At 39.1% G+C, this 23,701-nt stretch overlaps 1 protein-coding gene across 12 annotated transcripts in view; it reads right to left on the bottom strand.

The window, feature by feature from the left end:
* FGGY (FGGY carbohydrate kinase domain containing) overlaps nt 1-23,701 on the bottom strand; it is a 183,681-nt gene that overhangs the window by 62,948 nt on the left and 97,032 nt on the right. For 9 of the 12 annotated variants that reach the window (XR_004752744.1, XR_004752743.1, XM_035332752.1 and 6 more), the window contains 3 exons: nt 23,492-23,607; nt 10,206-10,334; nt 5,712-5,815 (listed from right to left, as the gene is read on the bottom strand). Coding sequence is in view for 10 of the 12 variants with exons in the window: in XM_035332752.1 (XP_035188643.1) it covers nt 5,712-5,815; nt 10,206-10,334; nt 23,492-23,607 (349 nt within the window). In the remaining 2 variants the exon portion in view is untranslated. Of the gene's footprint in view, nt 1-5,711; nt 5,816-10,205; nt 10,335-11,715; nt 11,746-11,816; nt 11,866-13,490; nt 13,627-23,491; nt 23,608-23,701 lie in introns of those variants that run through there. The other 3 variants (XM_035332755.1, XM_035332754.1, XM_035332746.1) reach the window with 3 other exon arrangements.

The following is a 23,701-nucleotide window of genomic DNA, read 5'->3' as shown; positions in this document are numbered from 1 at the left end:
CACAGGTCATTTCAAAAACTTCTCTAGGCAGTCCCTGCTTCCAAAGCTTTGCTTTTGTTTTCCGTTTTTTCCTACCACGTTCCTCCCCTCTCTCCCCACTCCTTACCCTCCCAAAGCCAGCCCCTTTCCCCTGGTCAGCAGCAGGACAAATTGCTGCCTTTGCTAAACGCTGGGTCGCGGCCAGTTGGCACACAGCTTGGCTGCCGAGGGCTGCTGGCCCTGTCCCCTCGGAGACCGCACGTTTCACGTCAGGGCCGCATGTGCAGCGGTCACTGCAGGGCGCGAGGCTGGAGCGCCGCATGCAGCCTCCAGCACCCTCGCCAGAAACCCATTGCCTAGTGCCACCCGACTGCGTTAAACATAGCTGGCAAAGCAAGTACCAGGCTGCTTTGTCTCGGCGAGTTTTCCTCTCATCACAGCTGATTTCAAGCAGCCGAGGAGTCCCTGTGTAGTAATTACTCAAAAGTCTGCTGCTTTAACAACGTGGCATGTTCTGAAGAGGAGACTCTGGTATCGGAGCCAAAATATACTGAATCCACTTGCTGGTCTGGCTCCCACCGAGATTACAGAGATCAGGCTATGAGAACACTTTGAGCCAGCATGTCTCTGCAGCCTCCACTCCAGGATGTACTGCAAAGGACACGTACTGTGCATGCTTTGGGGGTGGAAACGTGCTTTGCACTCTATTTGTGTGAACAAAGCTGGCAGCTTGGGCGGATATTGTGGAGCAACGAAGCTCTATTGTGTTTGCCAGTCATCACGAGAATCAAATGAACAAATTTAGAATAAGCAGATTGGACTGAAGTTCCTTTAGCAGAAAACAGGCAAAGACTAGTCAGGCTTGGTAAAAGAGAATATGGGATATTCTTCCTAAAATAATCCATAGTAAGCACGGGAACAGCAACATGAGCTGCCCATTTTGCTCTTGGTGTAGTTGCTCAAGCTCTGTCTCTTAGATTATGCAGTGAATCTGGCAAGATAGAAAATAAATTATTCGTGCTTCTCAAATTTTAAAAATGACTAAATTATAAGCTTCAAACCACATGCATATTACCAGCAGGGGAAAAAAAGCGCTCTGCACCAAGCCAGGTGACTCAGTTCACAATGACAAGGAGCACAGGAGCAGCAAAAAGATGCAAAGGAAGAGACTCCATCTAAACCAAAGGGTGACCTGACAGTCCCCAAAAGGATGTTTTGCACAGATTGCTGATAAAGAAAAATGAATGACTGAAGAAGCGCACAGACCACATCACCAGATGAAGATGGAAAAAGACAAACAAACAAACGGAGCCTCTCAACAGGACAGAACACAAACATGGTATATTTGGGACTGAAAATGCCAGCAAATTCAGATCCCCCTCTCCCTCAGTAAGCTGAAATGAGGCCAGACAATGTTCCCGTTAGAAGCTGTTCTGGCTACTTCCTTCAGCTGTGAATCCAGAGAGGTGTTCGGGCAGGAATGACAAATATTTCCAAAAGGGAACAACTGTTCTGCAACAAGTGCAAAGCAGAACACTGATCGCTCACTGCACCTAATTCACCATGGCATAGGCAGAAATAAAAGTTATACAGGTTGTATGACCAGGGATATTTTAGGTGGATCTCTCCTACTTTATTCAATATGCATACATAGCACATAATCAGTACACTTACAAAATTAGTTTGAGGGAAAAAAATTACTTAAAGCTCCTTTCAAAACCTTCAAAACCAGACTGGTCCCAGTCTGCTAGGTGTAACATAGCTTACTCAAACCTGTAGTCTCAAAAAGGTTAGTCTCATAAAACATTTTACTTCGAGGGGAAAAAAAAAGGTGTTATAATGTCAATTCAGTGTCCATGAGAAGAGTGCTATTCTGACAGCATGTATGGGAAATCACTAGATTTCTATACCAGTAAGAAGCTGCAACCCTGCTGGGTTATTTGCTGCAAGGAAGACTAGGAAATTTCTGGTGCAACTACCCTTGTTTGTATTACTCTTTTGCTGTTTGCAAGAGTTAACTCAATTCTTCGTGGTTTTACACATCTGCAAAAGGGCAAGCATGTTTCTGTTTAGGAGTGGGACAAGATAATACAGATGTCTGTACCAAAATCCCTCCGATCACACAAAGGTTTCAGAAGAAAACAAAGGATTTCTGAAAACGTTAAAATATCAGACACATAAGACACTGGCAGGAAGACAGGCTTTTAGGGAAACCAACTGCCTTATTCCCAGCAGTTAAGGCATGTCTGCTAGAGCAATGCAAACCACTGCTTGGGAATAACATACAAGCTTCTATTTCAATGCCTCAAACCTGCTGCTATTTCACTGTGAGAAACGACTCACGTATTTTGGGTTGTCACCATGGCTACACAAAGCAAAGTCTCCAAAAAGTTCCAACACTGAAATGTGGGTGCTGGAGTTCAGAGACCCTTTCTTACACAGCACAGTGACCCGCAGCTGCCCACTCAGAAAAGGCAGCCACTGAGTGTCCCTCACTTGAAAGGCATACCTACGCTCTTCACAGAGATCAAAGCCACAGCAAATGAATCTCTGCCCTATGCTAAGGGACAGACCTTCACAAGGAAAAGGACAGCTTATTTGCCATTCCAAACGCAAAATTTCACTGATGACTTTTTGCTAGGGCAAAGGAGGCAGCAGAGAATCATGCAGAATGAGTAACTGCCCAAAAATATTCCACAGACTATCTTTTTTTTTCCTCTCATGGATAATGGATGAGCCCCGAGGTGGCAGTGACTTTCAGCAACTACCAGCCCGGACCTGGACGTGGATCAGTAACCTAATTATAACATGCTTTTTGCCTCTTCCATGAGCTAGTCAAGTATCTCAACAGAGACACAATGCTCCGCGTGTGTCTGATCACCCCAAACTGTTGGTGGTTAATTCCAAAAGCGTATCCTCACTTAAAAACGATAGTTCTACCACAAATTAAACTATTACAGCCAGGAGTAAAATTAGGTTCCACATTTGTACTGTCTAAAATATCAAAGGCATGATTAACAAAGTCTTTTGTTCAAGATCTCCGGAGTCCTTGAGGTAATGAAAACTGGGTCACAGAGTTATTTCTCTTAAAAGTTTAAAGCAAATGCCACGCTCGAGCAATACCTGCTCTGTGACTCATGGAATATGAGGGCTAGAGAAGGGAAATGCTGTACCAAGACACCCCGAGCAGCAGCAGCACCCCTGCCCCCACCAAGGGGAGGAAGGGGGGGGAGGCACAGCAGATGATTTTGAACAGTTTCCTGTTACGATCCCTTGAAAGAAATCCAACCGTACTTTCACCCTGCTTTCTGTTTTCTGAATTTCTCCTGACAGTTGGCTCTTGCGTTTGCCAGAACCACAACAAAGGACGGCCTTGAGTTTCCACACAGGCCATTTTCTCCCTCTACTCTTCTCTGATCATCTCACAAAGGTATTATTGTTGCTGGCTCACTGGGGCTCAGTGCACCTGAGGCAGATCAAAGGCACTTTTTAATGCCCGCCTGACCACACAGGTCTCTCTCCCACTGCATTAAATTAAACTCGATGATTAATCTCTGTAGCCCTGAGGGTCCCTCGGTGCACATGGGGAGAGAAAATATATATTTCTATCAAAACACAAGTATAATATACTTTCATTTTATAGCCCTAATTAAAAAAAGGAACAGCTAATTCCAGCCAAATGCAGCTGCGTATAGGTCTCGTTAAAACACAAATACAACTGCTCTGTGTGCTCCACGTTTATTTCATACAGTATATGCAGGTAATAGATAAAAGAGCAGTAAACCAAAATCTTTTCATAGATTAAAACCAGAGAAGTTCAGAATTGGCTTATTGTCTGTTGGCTAGAGATTGCTATACTCCGATCAGTGGAGTGAAAGAAGGCAGTGAAGGAAATGATTATAAAATGCTGAGTAGTTATATTTAAATAAACCCAAAACTGCACAAGCATCTATCCCTGAGCTTGCATTCAAACCATTAAGAGCCTTAAAAGTTTCTACCTTGCCTATGGCGTGCAGCCTATGTAGGCTTTGGGCTAGCTTTAATGACAGAACAGAACATCGATTCACATCAACACGGACTTCACCACGCCACTTCTGTTACATTAGCACAGCTAATGGAGCCACGTCTAACGCTGTCACGGAGCTCACACACTGAAAGTGCTGTTAAAGTCTCTATGCTGACATGCTTTGCTCCAGTTTGGCGAAAGAAACAAACTGCAGTTGTGAACTGGGTCTACATTGGAACTTACCAATGTACATAGATTAAAAATTAATAAATAACCATACTCATGTCCTCCTCCAGGGTGAGTTATAGTAAAGGAGTAAGTTACAGCCAGCTGGCCCATTTCCAGCTGCTCAGCGTTGCCCTCAGACCTTTTTGGGAAACTGTCTGAGAGCTCCTTAGCTCATTGCAGCCCAGCATTATGTCTCTATTAACCCAGCTTAGCTTAATGATTTAAACTAACTCAGCTAAATGAAACAGGTTAGGAAGAGTTCACACAAACAGATTATTCTGAAGGGGCAGAAACCTCCATCAAAAGAAGTGGAAATAACAAAAGTAGAGGCAGGCTTGGAAGGGCAGCATCTTCCCCCAGAGACGGTAACTGCAGGGTGCCTTACCCACACCTTGATTGACACTGAGATACCAATGTGATTTTTCAAAGACAGAGTAAGCTAAGAGTGGTGTAGTTAGAGGTTTGAATCTCTTACTTGGGAAGGAACCCAAATATATTCCAATAGTTGTACGGGATTTAAGCTTTTGTTAAAAAATGCTCTACTTCACAAGACTGGGATTATTCATATCTTTAAATTCAATCATGTGCTTAAATGCTTTGTTGAACTACAATCCATGTGACAAGACCATTTTAATATGTGCTGTTACTACAAAGAAAACTTACAGATTCTGCTAAACCTGACATTTTATTATTGCCTTCCTTTCTTTTTCTCTACTGGATATCTCTCTCCATGAAGCATGTTAGTCCTCTCTAAAGCCTCTAGCACTCCCACTGTCATTTGCTCATTCAGGAAAAAACAAGTTATAATCAGTCCAAATTTAAGAGCAAAATGAGTTTTAAATAAAAAATGTGGCAGAAAAGGGTACTTATCTAAATGGAATGCTTTCAGACTCATACATTTTAAAAAGGTATAAATTTCAAAGGCAGACACTAAATTTTAATTGCAATTTCAGAAAAAGCTTTTGTATTAATTCACTGAGAAAAATTAGCAAAGTGAAAATTGCTTATCGAGGTTTTTCTTTTTAGTCATGATACGGATCATAATTCTATAGATCATGGCAACTTGCAGAGGTAGAACGATTTATATTGATTAAGTGAAGTGGTGATGGAGAAGGGCTGTGACTGGAGACATGTACTCCTTCTCCAAAGACACTATTCTGTAACACATTAGTGACAAGCTTGTCACAGATAACTCAAGCTCAGATTTCAGCCTGCTCTTTAAGCCACTCTAGCATCGCGGTTTTTACTTTTCATGTCATTTTTCAGTATTGATTTCTACTACTATTAAAGTCCTTGCTTAATAGCAAATGCATGGTAATATATAATTAATATCCAAAGTTAAAGATAGAGTTACCAGAAAAAAAAAAAAAAAAAAAAAAGAAGAAGAAGAAAAAAAACAAGGCAACAGAAAAGGGTGAGAGGCACAAAGGTCATTTTTTCCCTTCAAACACATTAGTTACTGTATTCTGTACAAATTAGGACTATGCATACAACCTACCCCCATGTGGCATGAAGATGTTCCACAGATCATAGCAACTCGTGATGTAATTGGCTGGTTTTCACATGGCAGGTTATGTCCTTTCACATCTGCTCCAATTACTCCTATTAAAATAAAATTAAAATTCGATTTTAAAGAAGAGCAAGCCAACCCTCACAAAACAGTGCTTTTCCACGCACAAATAATTGCCAAATATCTCACACCGCTACTGCAAATCATAAGTCTACTTAGAAAATAAACAAAGCTATAAAATAGATGATAAAATGTTTTATTATTATTATTAATTACAGAGGCATGATGACACGAGATGATTTCTTGTTCATGTTTATCATCATAATCTTTAAGTGTTATTTCAACTATAAGCTGACCTTTGGTTATCGTTGACCTCCTAGGTAGTACACTAACATACGGAATAAAAGACTCCCTTGCTAGGAAAGGCACTACAGCAGGTATGTTTATTTGGTGACAGTTTATCTTGCATATACTGTATGATGGGTTTTGTCAGGGGACAAGTTGAAAAATTGAATAACTTGACAGGAGACTGGAAGGCTGCCAAGTTTGTTGTCTTGCCTGCTGCTGCTGTCTTGTCCATGTCAGGGAGAAGCATCCTCAGGAGGAGAGATTCCTCCTTCCCTAAGAGGAGCTGTGCTTGGCTATGAGGAACTTCTGCACGCAGGACAGGAAGGATGACAAATTCAACAAGCACTCAGCTCACAGCAGGAATTTATACCAGGAGATGCCAGAGAAGAGCCAGGAGTTTGCTTACAGATTTGGGGCAGATCTACAGCCAAATGCAGCATGCATGTTATTATGTTTAGATCAATTAAGGGCAGGCTGAAGTGGAAATTCTGCCCTCTCCTTCTTCTCTTAGGTTGCATTCTTGTGTTACATTGCCCTGCATCCAGCAAACTGCAGCAGCACGACAAGAAATGTTCTTTGGTTTGTCTTGTTTCTCTTGACCATTATTGTTCAATCAGATCATTGTTGCCAATCCTACAAAAACAAAAATAACAACAATCTTTCTCCATACTGTAGGAGGATGGCAAAAACGTTTGCTGGACATTTTGTATTTTCAAAATCAAAGATTTTAAGAATTGAAAGATACCAAGTATTGTGGTTAGCATGCTACACATCATTAACACCTTCTGGTTTAGGTTGCCATTGCAAGATTCTATTATCAAACCAATCTGTTGGGCTTCGTCGTATCAGGGTTGTCATGGTATTATAATGGTTGAAAGTTATTAAAATAATCAGAAAATTAAGGGCTAAATTTTAGTGTCTTTCCTTATAAGGAAAAATCTTTCCTTATACCCCTTCATCTTAGCCGGCTTGTGACTACATCGAAGCATAACTGTCATACACAAAGCTTATTTGTAAGGAACAACAGAAAACTAAAAGTAATGTTTCTAATGCTTTATTTTTCACTGCTCAAGCAGAGATGTGCAGGAGTTTATATTAAGAATTGTGGATAGCATTATCTAAAAGGCAGTTTCCTGTAGTAGAACATACTGTATTAAAATTTCTAAAAGGAGTTAAAAATACTGTTCATGCTTCAGAGCGAAGAAATATTAAACCAATTCGTCAGCATATGTTGCAAATGTATTTTCATGAACAATACAAAATTAAAGAGCTTCATGTTTAGATATTTTTTTAATCGCTATGAAAATCTGCATCTGCAAAATATGCATTCTGCAGAATATGCCTTTTGGGTTTTACTGAAATCAGTGGAATTTTGTCAATGGCTTTAGTGTTTAGAGTTACTGGAGTCTTCCTATTTGTGATTAATTTAAGTCAGATAGCAAACAATAATAGTAATACTGAAAACTTATATGTTTTTATTAACCAAAAATAATGTAACTATTTTTAGAAGTCACTTTTATCTTTAATTTAGTTGAGATTTTTCATAATCTAAGGCAGACTAAAGATTTTGTGAAGGTTCTGAAGACAGACTGAGAACAAGTCTGCGTATCACACAAACTCTAGGACAGATTTTATTAAAACAATCAATGCTAAGCATTCATACTTTTGGATCTCTTCCACAATGACAAAGTACTTCAGATACTGAACAATAAATCCTCTAGTTTTGCTGAAACAATGCTGATCTCTTTTTATGAGATCAGTCCCAAAAGACTGGCCTCCCATACTCACATTTTTATCTGTAGACTCTTTTAAATTGGTACAGTAGGTCAAAATGAAAGACATCTCTATTTGGCTTTTAGGTTTTTACCTTTTTGTAATAGGTATCAGATGGACTGATTGAGGAGTCATACATGACCTCTACTGACATACGTATTAAATAATTCTTTATCTTTACCTTATTTTACTCAAAACTTCAAAGCCTTTATAAACTCCAGGGACCTGTCCAGCAAAAATATACTTTATATCCAGCCAAAAGCAGATATGAACAGCACATCAAAAGTTATTAACACTGAAAACAACATGTCCATCATGCTGTTTTGGTTTAGCCTGCAGGATGCAAAAGGGCTGTTTTCCTCACTCTCCTACTACAGGCTATTTTCAAAACCACAAGCAGAATTTGTTCAAGAATGAGAGTAATGGCACCCACTGGATGTTATTGTCCTGCAAACTAACCATGTGTACAAGCCATATCCTTAACACAAATTGTAATCCTTAGTATATAATCCTCAAACTACATATAGCATAAATTCCTCGTAACAGATTTTGTAAACTTTTTTCTTTTATCTTCTATTTCTGGACTGTAGTCTTATAGAGATTTTGGTCCCAAACTCTAAAGAGGTTTGAGATGCTGCAGATAATTCTCCACTTTTTAATAAATACTTCGCTGTACACACAGTATGAAGACAGGAAGACAAACAGAAACTCTCTGATTAAACATTCATGATTTAGCCATTGCAAAAATGTTTACTAATACATATTTCTAGCAAAAGATCTGATGTTATGGTCCAATTAGAAAAAAGTGTAGGTGGCTATGAAGGGGTCCATTGGAACTCACCAAACACCTGTTTTAATACAATGTTAAATTTAAAAACAAGGACCTCATTTAAAATATTTTTCTCAGAGCTTGTTGGCACAATACTATTTGTATTTCAGACCAGCTTATCATTACACCCATTTCAAGAATAAAAACCAGCCAACTGCCATAGTTGTAAACACATTTTTGTGCACCTATATATCATATGATTTGATCAGTTAGGATACTGATTGACACAAGCTGATTTTTAAATCAGTCTCAATAGTGAGGACTCAACATATCTACAACTATGACACTAAAACTCACTCTTCCTTGCTGCATATATTCCTTTCTGCAGCTGGTCAAAACAAAACACTGGATCCAGAGCTAATTCTTCTGAGGTAATAAGAAAAGCAAGAGATTACAGAAACAAAATTACAGAAGTAAATGGATTTAAACATATAAGAAGTTCCAGGCCACAACTTCTAGAAGAATAAATAAGATTTAAAACACCACAAAATATTTGAAACAAAACTGGTACTTTAGCAACTAATCATATTTCATTTAGATCTAGATAAAAATATTCTGATGAGCAATAGATTTCCATTGAACAGTACTGCTTCAATAACACTGAAACTTTCTGAGGTAAATTTTTTTTCTAACCTACCAAACTAAAAAACCTCAATTTCCTGCTGAAAGTTACATTGAATCACTTTGTTTTTGACTGTATTTAGATAAGGACAAACAGCATAGTATGAAAATGAAGGACTTGAGCCTCACCAAACATACTTCAATACAGCTGAAACTGAGCATATCAGAATATTGTGCTGGAAAAGGAAAGGAAAAAACAAACAAACAAACAAACAAAAAATAGAACTCTTAGGCCTTCCACTCCAGCTATGGATAAAATACTGAAAGCCTCAGAAGGGAATTACCTTTCACCAGCCAGTTCTCCCTCCACTCTTCTTTGCTACGAGAACTGCTTACTTTTGTTTGAAAACACAGCATTTACATACTCTTACCGCTAGAGGAAAGGCACTGCTTTTGCTATATATTCCATATTCTGCTAGCATAAATGTATATGAAAAAAGCTCTGCTGCGTTACTTAAATAAGGGATGAATTGCTCCTAATACTAAGAAGGGAGACCAACTATGAACAAGCCTCAGACATGTCTTCTCCCTCGAAACTGAAACTTTTTATTTTTCTTACTTATCCCCACAAAATTTTGAGCAATAGAAGATGTAAACTGTCATCTTGTTGGCTTGCCAACCCAATGGTGTCTCAGCTCAGGAATTCAAAGTGGAACTAAAAGAAGTTAATGCACAATTTGGAAACCCAGCTGCAAAGAAATAAACAGTGATATTTAAGGACCTTGCTATAAACAGATATTCAACATTAGTAGTTATTGTGAGGATTTTTTTATATTTTATTTTAGTTATACTATTTCATAAGAATAGCATCAGAGCAAATTGCTGGATACAAAACAGGCTGTGCAAAAAAATGCCTAAAATTAATTCAGTACATTCCTGTTTCCAAGAATAGTAAATATGTGACTGAGTACCTAGTCCTCCAGCATGTGCATCAATGAGAGATGCTGCTACTGCAATCCCTTCTGGGAGACCAAGATCTTTTGCAGCTTCTGCCGTTAGACCTTTTCCAACAGACTCTCCAGGAGACAAGACGTGGTTTCCTGGGCAGACACAAGAAAAAACATACACCTGTCAATTTACTAAACAGAAAAACAAACACGTATGTTATTACAAGAACTCTCTTCCTCTCCCTGAAGTTAGTGTGGTACATACAAAACAAAAAGTGTATCAAAGAACTCTATCTGATGAAGAAATACATTTCATTATGTGTCTGTATAATAAGCACAACCATGCTAGATCAAGCTGCCCCACAGTAATTTTAAAGTTCAAAAGCATTCAATGTCCTGTCTAGCCGTGGAGAAAGATTTTGCCCCGAGCAATTACATTCTGCTTGGCACCTTTCCAGGAGATATGAAATAATTGTGCAGAAATTCCAAGTTCTTGGGAAAGCTGCTGACTACACTGCCCACAGCCATTCCCTGTGTGCAGGAATGGGATCCAGCTCAGCCCAAGCTCACAACCCCTGTTGCATAAGACAATGACCAGATTTATTTTTCCTTCCGATTTCCACCCTCTCTGAGAGTTTCCACTAGCAATAAGTTGGTTATAACAACAGAAACTCTGAAAGAGAAACTGGCTAAACCAGCAAATTCCTGCTATTTCAGCTCTACTTCTTCATAGGCTTAAACCATCCACTTCTGGGACATCGCTGGAAGCACGAAGAACGTTATAAAAATTATGGTCACTCCAAGCACAGTCGGTGCAACCCTTCACTCTGCCTTGACACCAAGGAGCCTATGTCAGGTCCTGTCTGCATTGGCCTCCACTGTCATAACACATTTATTTTTTTTTTCTAGCTGAAAGAGATATTGTTCAGTAATTAAAACATGGTGATAGAGGTAACTCAGGGGTTAGGACAAACCTAGATTCAGGAAACTTTCCGAATTTAAGGACTCTCCCGCACCCAGCAGCCTTCTCTCGGGCAGTGGAGTCTAACCAAAGCCAAGACAATGACTGGCAGCTCCTGGAAGCGCACACACTTCTCTATTTATCTAAAGATTTGGTGGGTGAGAAGCACTGAATGGCACAGCAGGAGCTCTCACACACCTTCCTGCCAATACCATGGCTTTAAGTCAGAGACATGCTCGTTTAATAGTACATATCTTTAGCATTACTCAGTTCAGCAAATCTTCAGGGCAGAGTTGACAAAACTCCTTTTTAAGAAAGAGAAGCCTACTTTCACAGTTGATTCGAGTGAGAATGTTACACCTAAAAAGCATTTTGATGTGTAGAAAGGAAGCAACACATTGTCCACAACAGAGGTCAATTAAGGGGAACAGCGTATCATATATTAGCAGGAACACAACAATGCTGATAAGCATTATCTTCTAAAAATAGTTATGCTACCTTACTGTTTGTTGAAAAGAAAGTTATAATATTAAATTCACAGATGGAAAGTGCGTCTTTAATGTTACATATCACCGTGGCAGAAGACCTTTGGCTTTGCTGCAGGCGATGTTGGTTCTTCACTAGGGAAGGCGCCCACGCCCTGACTGAAGCCACGCATGGGGCACTGCGATCAGACAGCACGCAAACTGCTCCGTGCTCGCTGTGCCAAGAGTTTCTGTTCTGTCAACGGCCACACCTCTGTCTCTGAAATGTCAGGCTGAATCTCTTACTGGAAATTTAAAACAAATATGTATGGCCAAAACTTCTGACTTGGCTTTGGGTTTATATTCGATTATTAGGCACAGCAACCAGAAGTTGTCATTTCCAGCTCTCCACTAAGTTATACGGGAAGAAGAGAGAGAATCCTTACATCTCCTCATCAAAAAGTGGTCTACATTTTATTAATTCTCAGTGTAAACTCAAACAATTGTGCTAGCTGTTACAAGAGGTGTATTTTTTGTGATTTTTTCCCTCAATAAGTTTTGAGAGCAGGATGTTTCTCTTTAAGAAAAGTTTTGTGTTTTCTTTTGGTTTCTTAACACATCAGAAAATAATCCAACTTGTGTGCTTCACCTGCCATCCAAAGACCCTACAGGTGGAAGGAAGTTCAAAAGAGTTCATGCAGCTAAAACCACATCTTTTTCTTCAGAACCAGTTACATGACCTGAAAGCAGACAGATACCTTGTATATACAGCATGAGATTAAAGCAATCTGATATAAAACCTCTTTCCAGGCACTCCATTCCACTGGCAGCTTGTTTGTATCAGTCATACTGGTCAGATATTTTAATGTGTTATTACTATGTGGTTAAGCTCCATTTTAGAGATCAGACCTACTAAAAAAAAATCTTATCCTACCAGCTTCTCAATTATTGTATTTCTAGTTAATAAGCACTAAGGGAGCAATTCCAGAGATAAAGAGAATGTGCTGCTTCTAAGGGCAGCAGCAGCAAATGACCCTATTGATTCCTTTGGCACCAGCGATAGATCTAAGTGGCCAGCACTGCTACCCCCCATGGGCATCAAGTGGGTGACGACGTGTCCAGGGATGGCTTCCTGTGAGTTGAGGATACAGCATAATAAACTTGTATTTTAATAAATTCATTAAAGGTAGGGTTTGGCCAGCCTGTTTTAGGTAGAGCTGAGCAACTTCTGGACTGAAAGCAGCACTTCCTGACCACCTGGGAAGTGACGGCAGGCTGAAGTCACCCATTACAAGGAGCACAAGGAGGAGTCTCCTACATCACCCAGGTCTGGGAGTGCAGCAGCGAGAATGCCAACTCTACCCCTCTACTTCATCCTCCCAGCTTTAGAAATCCCTGAAAGCTCTGCTACGTGCCTATGTTCTTAAGGAGCTTTGTAAAAGAGAAAAAGCAGGCTCTGCATGGCCACTCCTGTCATCACAAGAGCTGCTTCCCCACCCACACAAGAGTGAGTAAGTAGGTGTGGAATGGGCCGAGACCTAGAAAGAGAATTATCACTCCCATGGTTTACTCCTCACCAAAAAAACGAGAAAACTCAGCTAAGCATCAGTGTGCCTACAATCTGTAAGTATAAAGCTATGGAATGATAAAAACAAAACAAACAAACCAAAACATAAAAAGCAACCAAAGAGGAGCCACAACTAAAAAGCAAAGGATTTGAAACAGATGGTACTTCAGGACTAAGCAAGGAGAGAATGAGGAGATTCTTACTTGAGCAAAAGGCAGTGGCTTGAGAAGTCAAGGGACAGCTACTACAAAAACAAAGGCATTACACAGCTACCCAGCAGGACTTCAGCAGCAGGTGCTGCCACCCTTAAATCCTACCTGTCAGGGAAAGAAGCTGTCAGAGAGAGAGGAAGGGAAATGAGAACCGCCTGCACACAGAGGCCGTCAGTGAGAGCATTACAGGAGGCTGTGTAAAAGAGGCAGTGAAAGGAACGAGTCTCCTCAAGACTCCTGCCAAAGTAAATGCATCGAGTCTTTTGTTTACAGTAGTCTCCTGTGCAAGTCATTTACCTTTGCTATAATGATTTCCAAAATTAGACCTACCCAAACAAACCCATAATGGCTGAAGCTGGAGAACTTTCTCTTTCACATTCGTACAGCTGTTTCACTAACGCAGTGCCTCCACAACCTTCTCATTTTCTGTGAGACGTACTATTTCTAGCTATTTTTCCCCTATAAAGCAGCAAGTTTACAAAAGGAAAAAGCTGTCTGAATCTCTTCCTCCTCTTTTATCCTTTTTCGAAGACTGATGTTCGAATTTGCTATGATCAGGTTTTGTTTAAGGAATTTATGTGGTACCAGTGACCCTCTACCTTTTCAGGCAGTTTCCACAGCAACTAGCTATTTACCAGACGTAACACACCAGGCAGACAATACATCTTCAGTCAACTTCGGTGATCAGAATCCACCCTACAGTCTTACTAATATTTAACAGAAGTAGGGATTTTTTCATACACAGACCTTTTTCAAACAAAAGCAGAGCGCAGCAGGGGCCCGGTTGACTCAGCTATGACATACCCGTTCACTTGAGAACAGCTTTCCTTCCATCACGCAGAACACGGTTGCACTGCATATGCAATTATATTTGGCTGCATATGTGCATAAAAATACAGAAAAAAAAAGGAAAAGGGGCTGTCCCTTTTCTTCACTTGACACAAGCAAACTTGAAGGGATGTAAAAATCCCGTGTTGAAATCCCTGCAGCCTCAGCAAGAAGCCCAGCCAAAGGACACGTCCGATCTATATTTTACAAATACTCCTCCAAAACTGGTCAATCTAAACACTTTTTAATTTAAAAGACAACACACAAAATAAATATGCTGTTAAATAAATGATTTACCATGTGGATTGGGAAAGTCATTTACTTAAATAAAATGGTGCTAAATAAACATCACGGGAAACTGGAGCCCGGTACAAAGAAGGGCCATCCATCCAAATGGATCTCATAATAAGTTATGTAAGAGTTTCTTCCCTTCTCTGAGCCGCATTGTTATAGGTTTTGTGGTGCATTTTCTCCAAAGATTTTGTAATACCTAGAACAGCACATTTAGGTGCTTAGTTCATTACAAAGCTTGCAGGCAATCTCTGATATTTGTGTTTTATAACAGAAGCATTGTAGAACGCCAGAATTCTGGGCTATGCAAGGAACCTGAGTGATATAAATCTTCCGTTATGCCATCCCAACCCTACCTACATAAAACATATTACTCACTCTCCCACCCTATTACATACAATACTCACATTTAACTGAGGTGCGACTGATTGTTCTGCAATTTTTAAACCTAGCTGATGGGCAGATCATTAAGAGATGAGGGAAACAGGATAACGATGTGGACTAGAAAATAATACTCACTTTTCTTAGTACTGAAAGTATGGTGGTTAGAAGAGCGTTAGAAATGATCAGACGTGCTTTGTTTTTAACATGGAAATATCTTCCATAAAATTTCCCACGTGGTAGTTGAAAACTTTAGAATTTTCTTTCAGGAAAACCCAAACAAATTGCGATATTATAGGCCACTTTATTTAAAAGTGAGAAAACCAGTTGGTTAAACAAAGTCATTTTGGCTTTCTTCATTTCCAAATTAATCTCTGTCTATCTGAACTGCCACAGCAGCTTGAGGCAAGTCTAATTCGGGTCCTTTCCATCCCACCCTCCCATACAGCTTATGCCTTTCACTGATCTACAGCTCAACTACCTAACATGGAATTACTTAAGGCAGACGTTAGGTTGCTAAATACAGGCAAAAGCAGGCAGATCGTCATTCATTAAGCTGAAAAGTAAACTGGTCTGCAGACCATAGGTGCCTACTTCAACAAATACGACTTCCTTCTTGTCCAAATGAAAAAGAGCTACGGCATGTATAAATGGAAAGCTTTCCTGGTTGAAGGTCAAAAGAAAAAGAAAATAAAAATCAACATTCTGCATCACTGGATCATTAGGCAAGTATACTGATGGACGTGGTTGGGTTGTCGTTACTAGATTTCAGTGAAATAGTGCAGAATGAAGAGTCCTTATAACGCATGGTTCACTACTCACTAGGCTGACATGCATATGGGTATACAGTACATGTATTTAGATGGCTACATAACTAGGTGTAAATTATTTGCATCCAAACTCAGCTGCATTACGTCATATTTCTGCTTGCAAACTGTAATTTCAGTATGTTGATTATTACCATTTCTGACACTTGACAGTACAATATTCCTTACAGTCTCTCCAGATACTGTACCTCAACAAGCATCGTCAGCTTGGATGACGTGACTATTGCTGTACTTTCAGAGTTGCAAGTAATCAGACTGTGGTTTGGTACAATACATCACTTAGATTGTACAGGCAATTTAACTTGTACTAATTATGGATTACTACACAACAGAATGTTTTTTTATTACTTATTATTTTTTTTAAAATATAACTCAAATGATAGCATCTCCTCTTTGAAGAAATAATTACCCCTTTTCAAAACTGAAAGAAATGACAGACCAAAAATAACCCGATCAGTTACCGAAAGAATGCTTTTGAATCTTTCAGCTAAGCTTCTGATACTTGTACAGTCTTATTCCCCACCACATTCACACGGTATCCACTTCTAATACCCATACTGAGAAGATACTGATGCATTATAAAGGGTTCAGAAATGAGTTGGAAAAGCAATTATAGGGATTGACAAGTATGACAGTTCACATAAGAGTTTTGGTGAAAAACCTTGAGTAGCTCAGTGTTTTGCTTTAGCAGAAAATTTCAGTCTGTGCAGGTCAGGCATGTCACGACAGTCTGGCAGACCAGAGTAAGAAGTTAAAATTTAGATGAAAAATGAACTATTTAATTAAGTCATTAATTTTGAGCAATGAGAGCAACTAACAATCAACAACCTTTATGTCTGAAGTGGGCTCTGTCACAGAAAATTATAGAGTCAAGTCTGGTTCTAAGATACACTTTAAACTACTTAAACATCAATTTTAGGGAGTACAACAGCCTCTGACTTAGAGGATGTCAGCAAATTGTTTGAAATAGCCCTTCTGGTTTTATAAATCCTGACTCAAAGCAGACATCTCTGTTTTAAAAATCATCTCAGCATGAGGCTTGAGCAAAAAAGGCGATGAACAAATCAGGACCAGGGAGATGATGATCCAGGTAAAAAGAAGAAATGACCTACAACTTTTCTGGGAACTGATGGTGGTTTTTTTTTTCTTTTTTCTTTTTTTCTCCTTCTGCTTTCCTTTTTTTTTTTTTTTTTTTTTTTAAGTATTGTATGAAAAAGGATGTCAACTTAACAGATTTAAATATTAAGCAATCACAACAGGCTCAAAGTCTGCTCAAAGCTTTGCCTATGACTATTAAAGTCAAAAATTTCAAAGAAAAAGTTCCTAGTTTTCATACTTTCTATAAAGAAGTTTGGGAGCCCACAGTGGGTAGTTCATTATTATTATTATTATTTTGAAAGCTCTAAGCTTTTAATACTAGTCATCTAACCTACAATGAAGCCCAAAGATGAAAGAACAGAGCACAACACTCCTCACCTCTTGCATGAGAGAGGAGAACTGGAAAGGTACAGTCTGCCAGCAGAACCCAACCTGATGATGAAGAGGATGACTGATGGTTCTCTTCCTTTGAGTGGAAGAGGAATTAAAAATTGTCACCCAGGAAAGGCATTGAGATAAACCTGAGCTGTCTTATTCATTTTGAAGCAGTTTAACCCAGCCTATTGAAGAGCAGTTATTGGAAAGAGCAAGAAAATCTCAGGTGGAGAACTCAGATGACAGGACGTTCAAGAAATGGGCAGGCAAAGTCCTGCACTGCAGTGGAAGAACCCCATGCACGAGGACAGTCTGGAGGCCGACTATAATGAGAAAACAAAAAGGTCGTGGAGCTCCTGGTAGGCACCACATCGAATACAAGCCAGCAACAATGTGCACTTTGAGCAGTGAAGGCAAAGCCATCCTGGGCTGTATTAGGAAGAACATCACCAGGTTGATGGAAGTGATCCCTGCTCCCTCCTCAGCACTGGTGAGACCACATCTGCAGTGCTGTGTCCACAGCACAGGAGAAACACGGACGTAATAGAGCAAGGCCAGAGAATGGCCCCAACGACAACAGAGGCATGTCATGCAAGCAAGAGGCTGAGAGCTGAGACTAAGCCCAGTGATGAGAGGGCTCTGGAGGGAGATCTTACCAATGCATATTGATATCTGATCAGAGGGAGTGAAGATGACAGTACAAGACTCTTCTCAGTGCCACCCAGCAACAGGACAAGAGGCAATGTGAAACAGGTTGCCTAGACAGACTTTGGAGTCTCCATCCTTGGAAATACTGAGAAAAGAAAAACACCTCAACTGGACACAGCCCTGAGCGACCTGCTGTGGATGACCCTGCTTTTGAGCAGGGAGGCTGGACTACATGATCCTCAGGGGTCCTTTCTGACCTCAACCATTCATATCATTCAGTGATGTCAAAATTAAGAAGAAAAAAAAAAATCACAAGAATATGTTGTTTTTCTGAGAAAAAATATTTTTAACATCTTACTGCTGAATCATATATTATGAAATAATGCCTGAAGCTTTGAGGAAGGAGACACCCTAAAACCTCTTTGCACTGTGCCAGTTTCACCTCCTTCACAGTTGCTGCAGCTCTTGGACACGTTGAAATGACAGGAAGCCAGAAAAATGTTAGGATATTTGGAACACTCTTCACTTGTAAATTCCATGGATTCTGACAGCACATAAGTGTAAATATCCTGTGATTCATCCTTGTAATTTTGTTCAAAATTGTAACATGTTTTAATTTATTTGGGATAGGAAAATACAAAAGAAAGATAAAAGGACTCCATACTTAAGAGAAACTTCTTTCTTACTGTTCTCTATTATTTGCAAGGCATGGTGTTTGAAGTTCTTTGTTACAATCCAGTTTTATGAAGACCTGGCAGTTAGAAGCTGACCTGAAAAAATCTGTCTTTCTCAGCCTTCAAGGAAATCCCTCATATACATTGGAGGATCTAGCATCAAAGGCCTTGGAAAAGATAGAAAACTGGCTGAACTAATAGATTGACCATTTCCTTCTAGAGATCGGCTGAGGCAACCTGTGGAAAAGGGAAAGCATTCTTACTGAGGCTGGCTAAGAAGGAAGCATGGGTAGCAAACCCAGAGTGGAATTTAAGTAGAAGGGTGTAGAAGGACCAGAGGGTGTTCTTCCTTGCACCACTGTCACCTGCAAAGTCAAAATCAAACATGAAAGAATTCTATCAGCCTTACTCTAAAGCCAATAAAGAGAAACTACAGGTTCAGAGACAAGAAACAGCTCCAGAAAAGTGCTGCTTAAAGACAGGAATAAAACTGATCTCCAGACTACCTGATGTGAAAGTTAAAGGAAAAAAACAACGCATTTTAAAAAAATGTTTTATAATTTTATGAACAGGATTGGCAATGTTAATCATCTACAAAACCCGATCTTGTGATATCACAATCTGTGCATGCAACGGTTATATTCATTAGTATATTAATTACAAGTACTCTTAAATTCAAGGCAGACACTAAATTTCCATAAAACCTGTGAGATTTAAGAAATCCAAATACTCAGCTCTGCCTCAGATGTTCACAAAGATCTTACAGTTATCAGCCACGTATTTATTCACTTTTGAGGATGTGGCTCTAAACTCCTACTCAGGAAAGGCTGGGACGTGGGTTTAGAAAAATCACTTTCAACGAATTAAGTCTATTTAAAATACATGTATATTTAAAAAAATAAAATAAATATTTAAAATATATTTTTTTTAAAAAATAAGTAAAATCAGTGTGCCATCACAGATGAAAGAAGGTAACAAGCTGCTGTTTACGAAGGGTCAGTATTTTGGCCTTCAACACACAATCTACAAGAACGCTAAAACCTACCCTGCAGTACCTGCAACGTTCTCTTAGACAAATTGAGCCATTTTCAACAAGAGACCTGGCATAAAATATTACCATTCAATAAAAAATCATTATTTGGTCCCTTAAGTAGCCCCTGAAGTAGAGGGTTGTGGTGGAAATTTATCAGGCATTTTCCTCCAAATGGAATACAAGCTTCGGTACCCTAAGAGGTCTAAAGTACATGAAATTTTAACGGAATTGTTAATGTCTTTCTAGGTTTTATAATACCACAAAGAGATACTCATCATGCACTTTCGCCACAGCAGATAAATGCTAATGCTTGTAGTACACAGCATTTTCACAGTGGTTTTGAATACAAGCCATCCTCTACTCTCACGGTGGGCAAATTAATGAGATCAATAAATTTTGCAGTATTTCCAGATACAAATCTTTACCTTCACAAAAATGCTCGGTAAATTCACAATGTAGAGAAGGGACCACAAACAACTTCTTATGTGGATTCCCTGAAAGGTTAGCCTGCTCTGAGAAATGCAGAATGTCAAAGGCCTGGGAATTTTCATATGTGAACCCATGCTTTGATGTGGGAAACATTTGTGGAAGATGCAAAAGGTCAGAAGTGAGGGTCACCCTTATCAGCAAGGTTATATGTTAAGTTAAACTGAAACTACAAGAAGTGTACTACCTGGAACCACAAGCAGCACTCGTTACAGTAAATATATTTTTAAAGGGCAAGACATTTTAAAAGTGATGTTTAAAAGTGTATTTATCAGAATAAAGAAAAATTTACATTAAATAAGTTTTTCGCAGGTAATTTCCATAAATATTTTCAGTGTCATGAAAGCTAATGCTACTTCAAAAAAAACTCTAGTCATAGTGATTCATTGTCTGATTGGAAACAATACTAATTTCAATAGCAGATTTAAAAACGCGCAGCTTTTCTGCCTATTTTTAATTGGTAATTAAAAAAAAAAAAACAGCTAATTTTATCTTGTGATTTTTGCTTTGTTTACAATGAAATTATGATTCAGAGCCTAGAGCTGCTAATCTTTTAGGACAGATATGGGAGAAAAATACTACTATCTCTCTTTTCAATGGGAATGTGCAGGCATTAAAATCCATCCTCGTATTCAAGCTAAACAAACCTTGAGCAGAGGCATGTGGGCTTGGGCAAGCTCTACAGGAGAACAAAAAAGGAAATTCCACAAGAATTACTTCAGACTTATTAGGGCTTTGTTTTTATTTTTATTTGAGGAGGAGTTTTCAACCATGTACAGTTTCCCTCTAACCTACTCCTACTGAGGTTATCTGTCAATTTTGGGCTCCTTAATCTGCAAGGCAGCCAAGTGCACTGCTGAGGATTCGGCTCTGTTGGGTGTAGCACGTTATTATACGCCTCCTGAAAGCACACACAAGTTACTTATACAAAAGGAAGGCAATTTGTTTAATGTGCTGAAGTTAACAGCAGCCGAGGTTGTGCACCTCATGGGGCAGTGCCCTGAAGTGATATTAGAAATATAGCCTCAGCTGAGTTTGTGCAAGGCATAATCCTGTGTTTGCTGTGCTCAGTGTCTGTGGGCTCCTGGGAGGAGGTCTGTGCAGTGATGCTGCCTCACCACCACTGCTGATACCTCTGGAGCTGCTAGGAGCCTTCCTTCCACAAAATACAAGACAGTTCTGGCTGCAGATCGACCAGTGCTGCTGGAGTGACTGGCACTTCCCTGGTAGCTGCACCTACACTGTCCTGATTAATTTAAATGAAGTAAAGGAAAGCTGAGCTCATTCAGAGTGCCTTTACCAGGTCAAGTAACGCTGAACACTCATTAAACCAAACAAAAACCCCAACTTTCACTGGAACGATGTTACCACTCCCATACAGTGACACTGATAAGATTTGGGGTGGCAGATAAAAAAACACTTCCCCAGCACACAAGACAGACCTCAGACTTGTGGGGCAGCTTGGGGACAAGGAACAAGGTGGTTTGTTCTGGTGTCTTTTTGTCTCCTTCTGAGGCTAGATCCTACCACGAGACTGACAGGCACAGCTTAGAAGTTGAACTTGAAGGAATTAAAGAGTAATTGCTGTCTGTTTTCCACATTCTCACAGGGAGCTCCTTACTCCCTCTTCATAGACATGTGAATGAAGGTCACTGTCCTGCTTTTAGATTTTATCGCAGTTGAGTATAATGAATGTAACAGCTTCCTTTTTGAAAGAAGGCAAGGTCAGAAAAATAGGTCATGGAAATAACCATATATTATACCTGAGGCCAGGTTTCAGCGCTATTATACAAAACAAGAAGCATCTTATACTTTAGATACACCTAAGATAATGAGCCCAAGAATCTGAAAAGGTGAATTTTCAAGGTGCCTTACAGTATGTACTCTTCAGAAGGTTCAAGTTCTAGCCTACAGTTTGGTGTAATTCTCTAAGTCAGATTCTGTTCCTCCAGTTCCAGCCAACACGTACCCATGTACTCTATGTGGAGTTTCTTGAAAATCAATGCAATCGCCCAGGGAACTAGATGTTTTGCCATTAATAGGGGAATTATTGTTTTTCTTTCAAGAAGTGCCTGTCAACAGAAGCTAATTTACTGATTTGTTTTGTAAATATTGTGCTTAAAAAAAAAAAAGTAAACCTGATATTTGAAATTCATTGGTTTTGTCTTTTTGAGCCATATATAGACTACTTTTATGAGGCTTCCATCACTACAAAAGGCCCTTTTTATAATGGCTACTGTATCGTTTGAAACATGTACGTTCAGTTACTTAAATGGTAAATTGCTTTGCACTGCCTTTGAAGTACATTGCATAAATATTGAATTCAAACTTTAACTTACACTTCATAAATAATTTATTTTAAAAATACTATTCCATAAGACCATCCGTTGCTGAGATGTTCAATTTTCTGGTAAAAACATGAATTTATTGCAAGTCTTACTTTAACTTGTTGAAGGTTTGCTAAAAGCCACATGTGATAGATGTTACAAGAATTGTATTCAAACAAAAACCTCAGGAAGCTAAAAGCCTTATGCTCTAGTAGGTTTTAGACCTTTGCATAAGCTGTTTCAGTGGCAGGAGGAAATGCTGAAATCTATTCAAGGAAGCTTTCAAGTACAATTATCTGATACACCTGAAAATGGCTTCTAGTACATTTTGTAATGATCTGAATAGCTTATAGATTTCTTTATATTTCATTTCACTATAGTCCTCCCTTTGCCATTTCTTTTTCATGTTGCTGCATTTAAACTGCTGCACAAACTTGTTCAAAGTGCTAGACATAAAAAAAAAATCAAAGGAAATTTCAGATAATTAACTTTGATGAATGAGCATATTTTAATTCATGTCTGGTAATATTCTTGTTAATGACATGTCTGCTTAGGACATCCATTAGAAGTCCATTAACTTAACAGGGAAAGTCTAATAAAGTTATCCTGGAAATTTTCTGGTATATTAACATTATGGACTTTTAATGAATATCTGCTGTAGGAATTGCTATTAGCAAGGCTACCATTCTAATTAAACTTATGCTCTAAGAGAGTAAAGAAACAGTATGAAGATACTAACAAGCAGAAGTAGCACATTTTTTGAAAATTACTGTAAGAGAGATTGGTACAGGTTACAAAACATGCTAATTGTAGCATATATATGTATATATATAGTAGCTTGCCATCCAATACACCAATACTGGGTGCTTTCTTCATACAATCAGTTGCTGAGGCTCCCCTCTGTTTTTGAGGTGGAGCAGCAATGAAAGGCGAGGAGATACAAAATTGAAAAACTATTTTTCATGACAATGCCAAGTAAAAAACTCTATTTAGGAAAACTATTACCTATAGGTATCCAGCCTTGTTATCAACCCATCTGAAGATTCATCAAGGCCTTCCACACTCCTGCTGACAATCACAGTAATACAGCTAAAGGTCTTTATATGTGTTTGTGTATAAAAGAATCCCCCCAATATACCTATTTTTTCATACTTATCCTTCACCAAATCTTCCAAACCAATGATATTCCAGAAACTGTCATCCCAACCTCCATCTGAAGTGTAAGTCCACTTGCACACTAACGTACAGAGGGACCTGAAAGGAGACAGCATATGCACAGAATCAGGAAAACGAACACAAATGGTTTTAAAGTTGTGACTAGAAAGACGTTTCTGCAAAATGATCCTTT

Source organism: Oxyura jamaicensis, chromosome 8 (genome assembly GCF_011077185.1).
Source record: "Oxyura jamaicensis isolate SHBP4307 breed ruddy duck chromosome 8, BPBGC_Ojam_1.0, whole genome shotgun sequence".
NCBI lineage: Eukaryota > Metazoa > Chordata > Aves > Anseriformes > Anatidae > Oxyura > Oxyura jamaicensis.
This window is presented reverse-complemented; position numbering and strand designations above follow the sequence as displayed.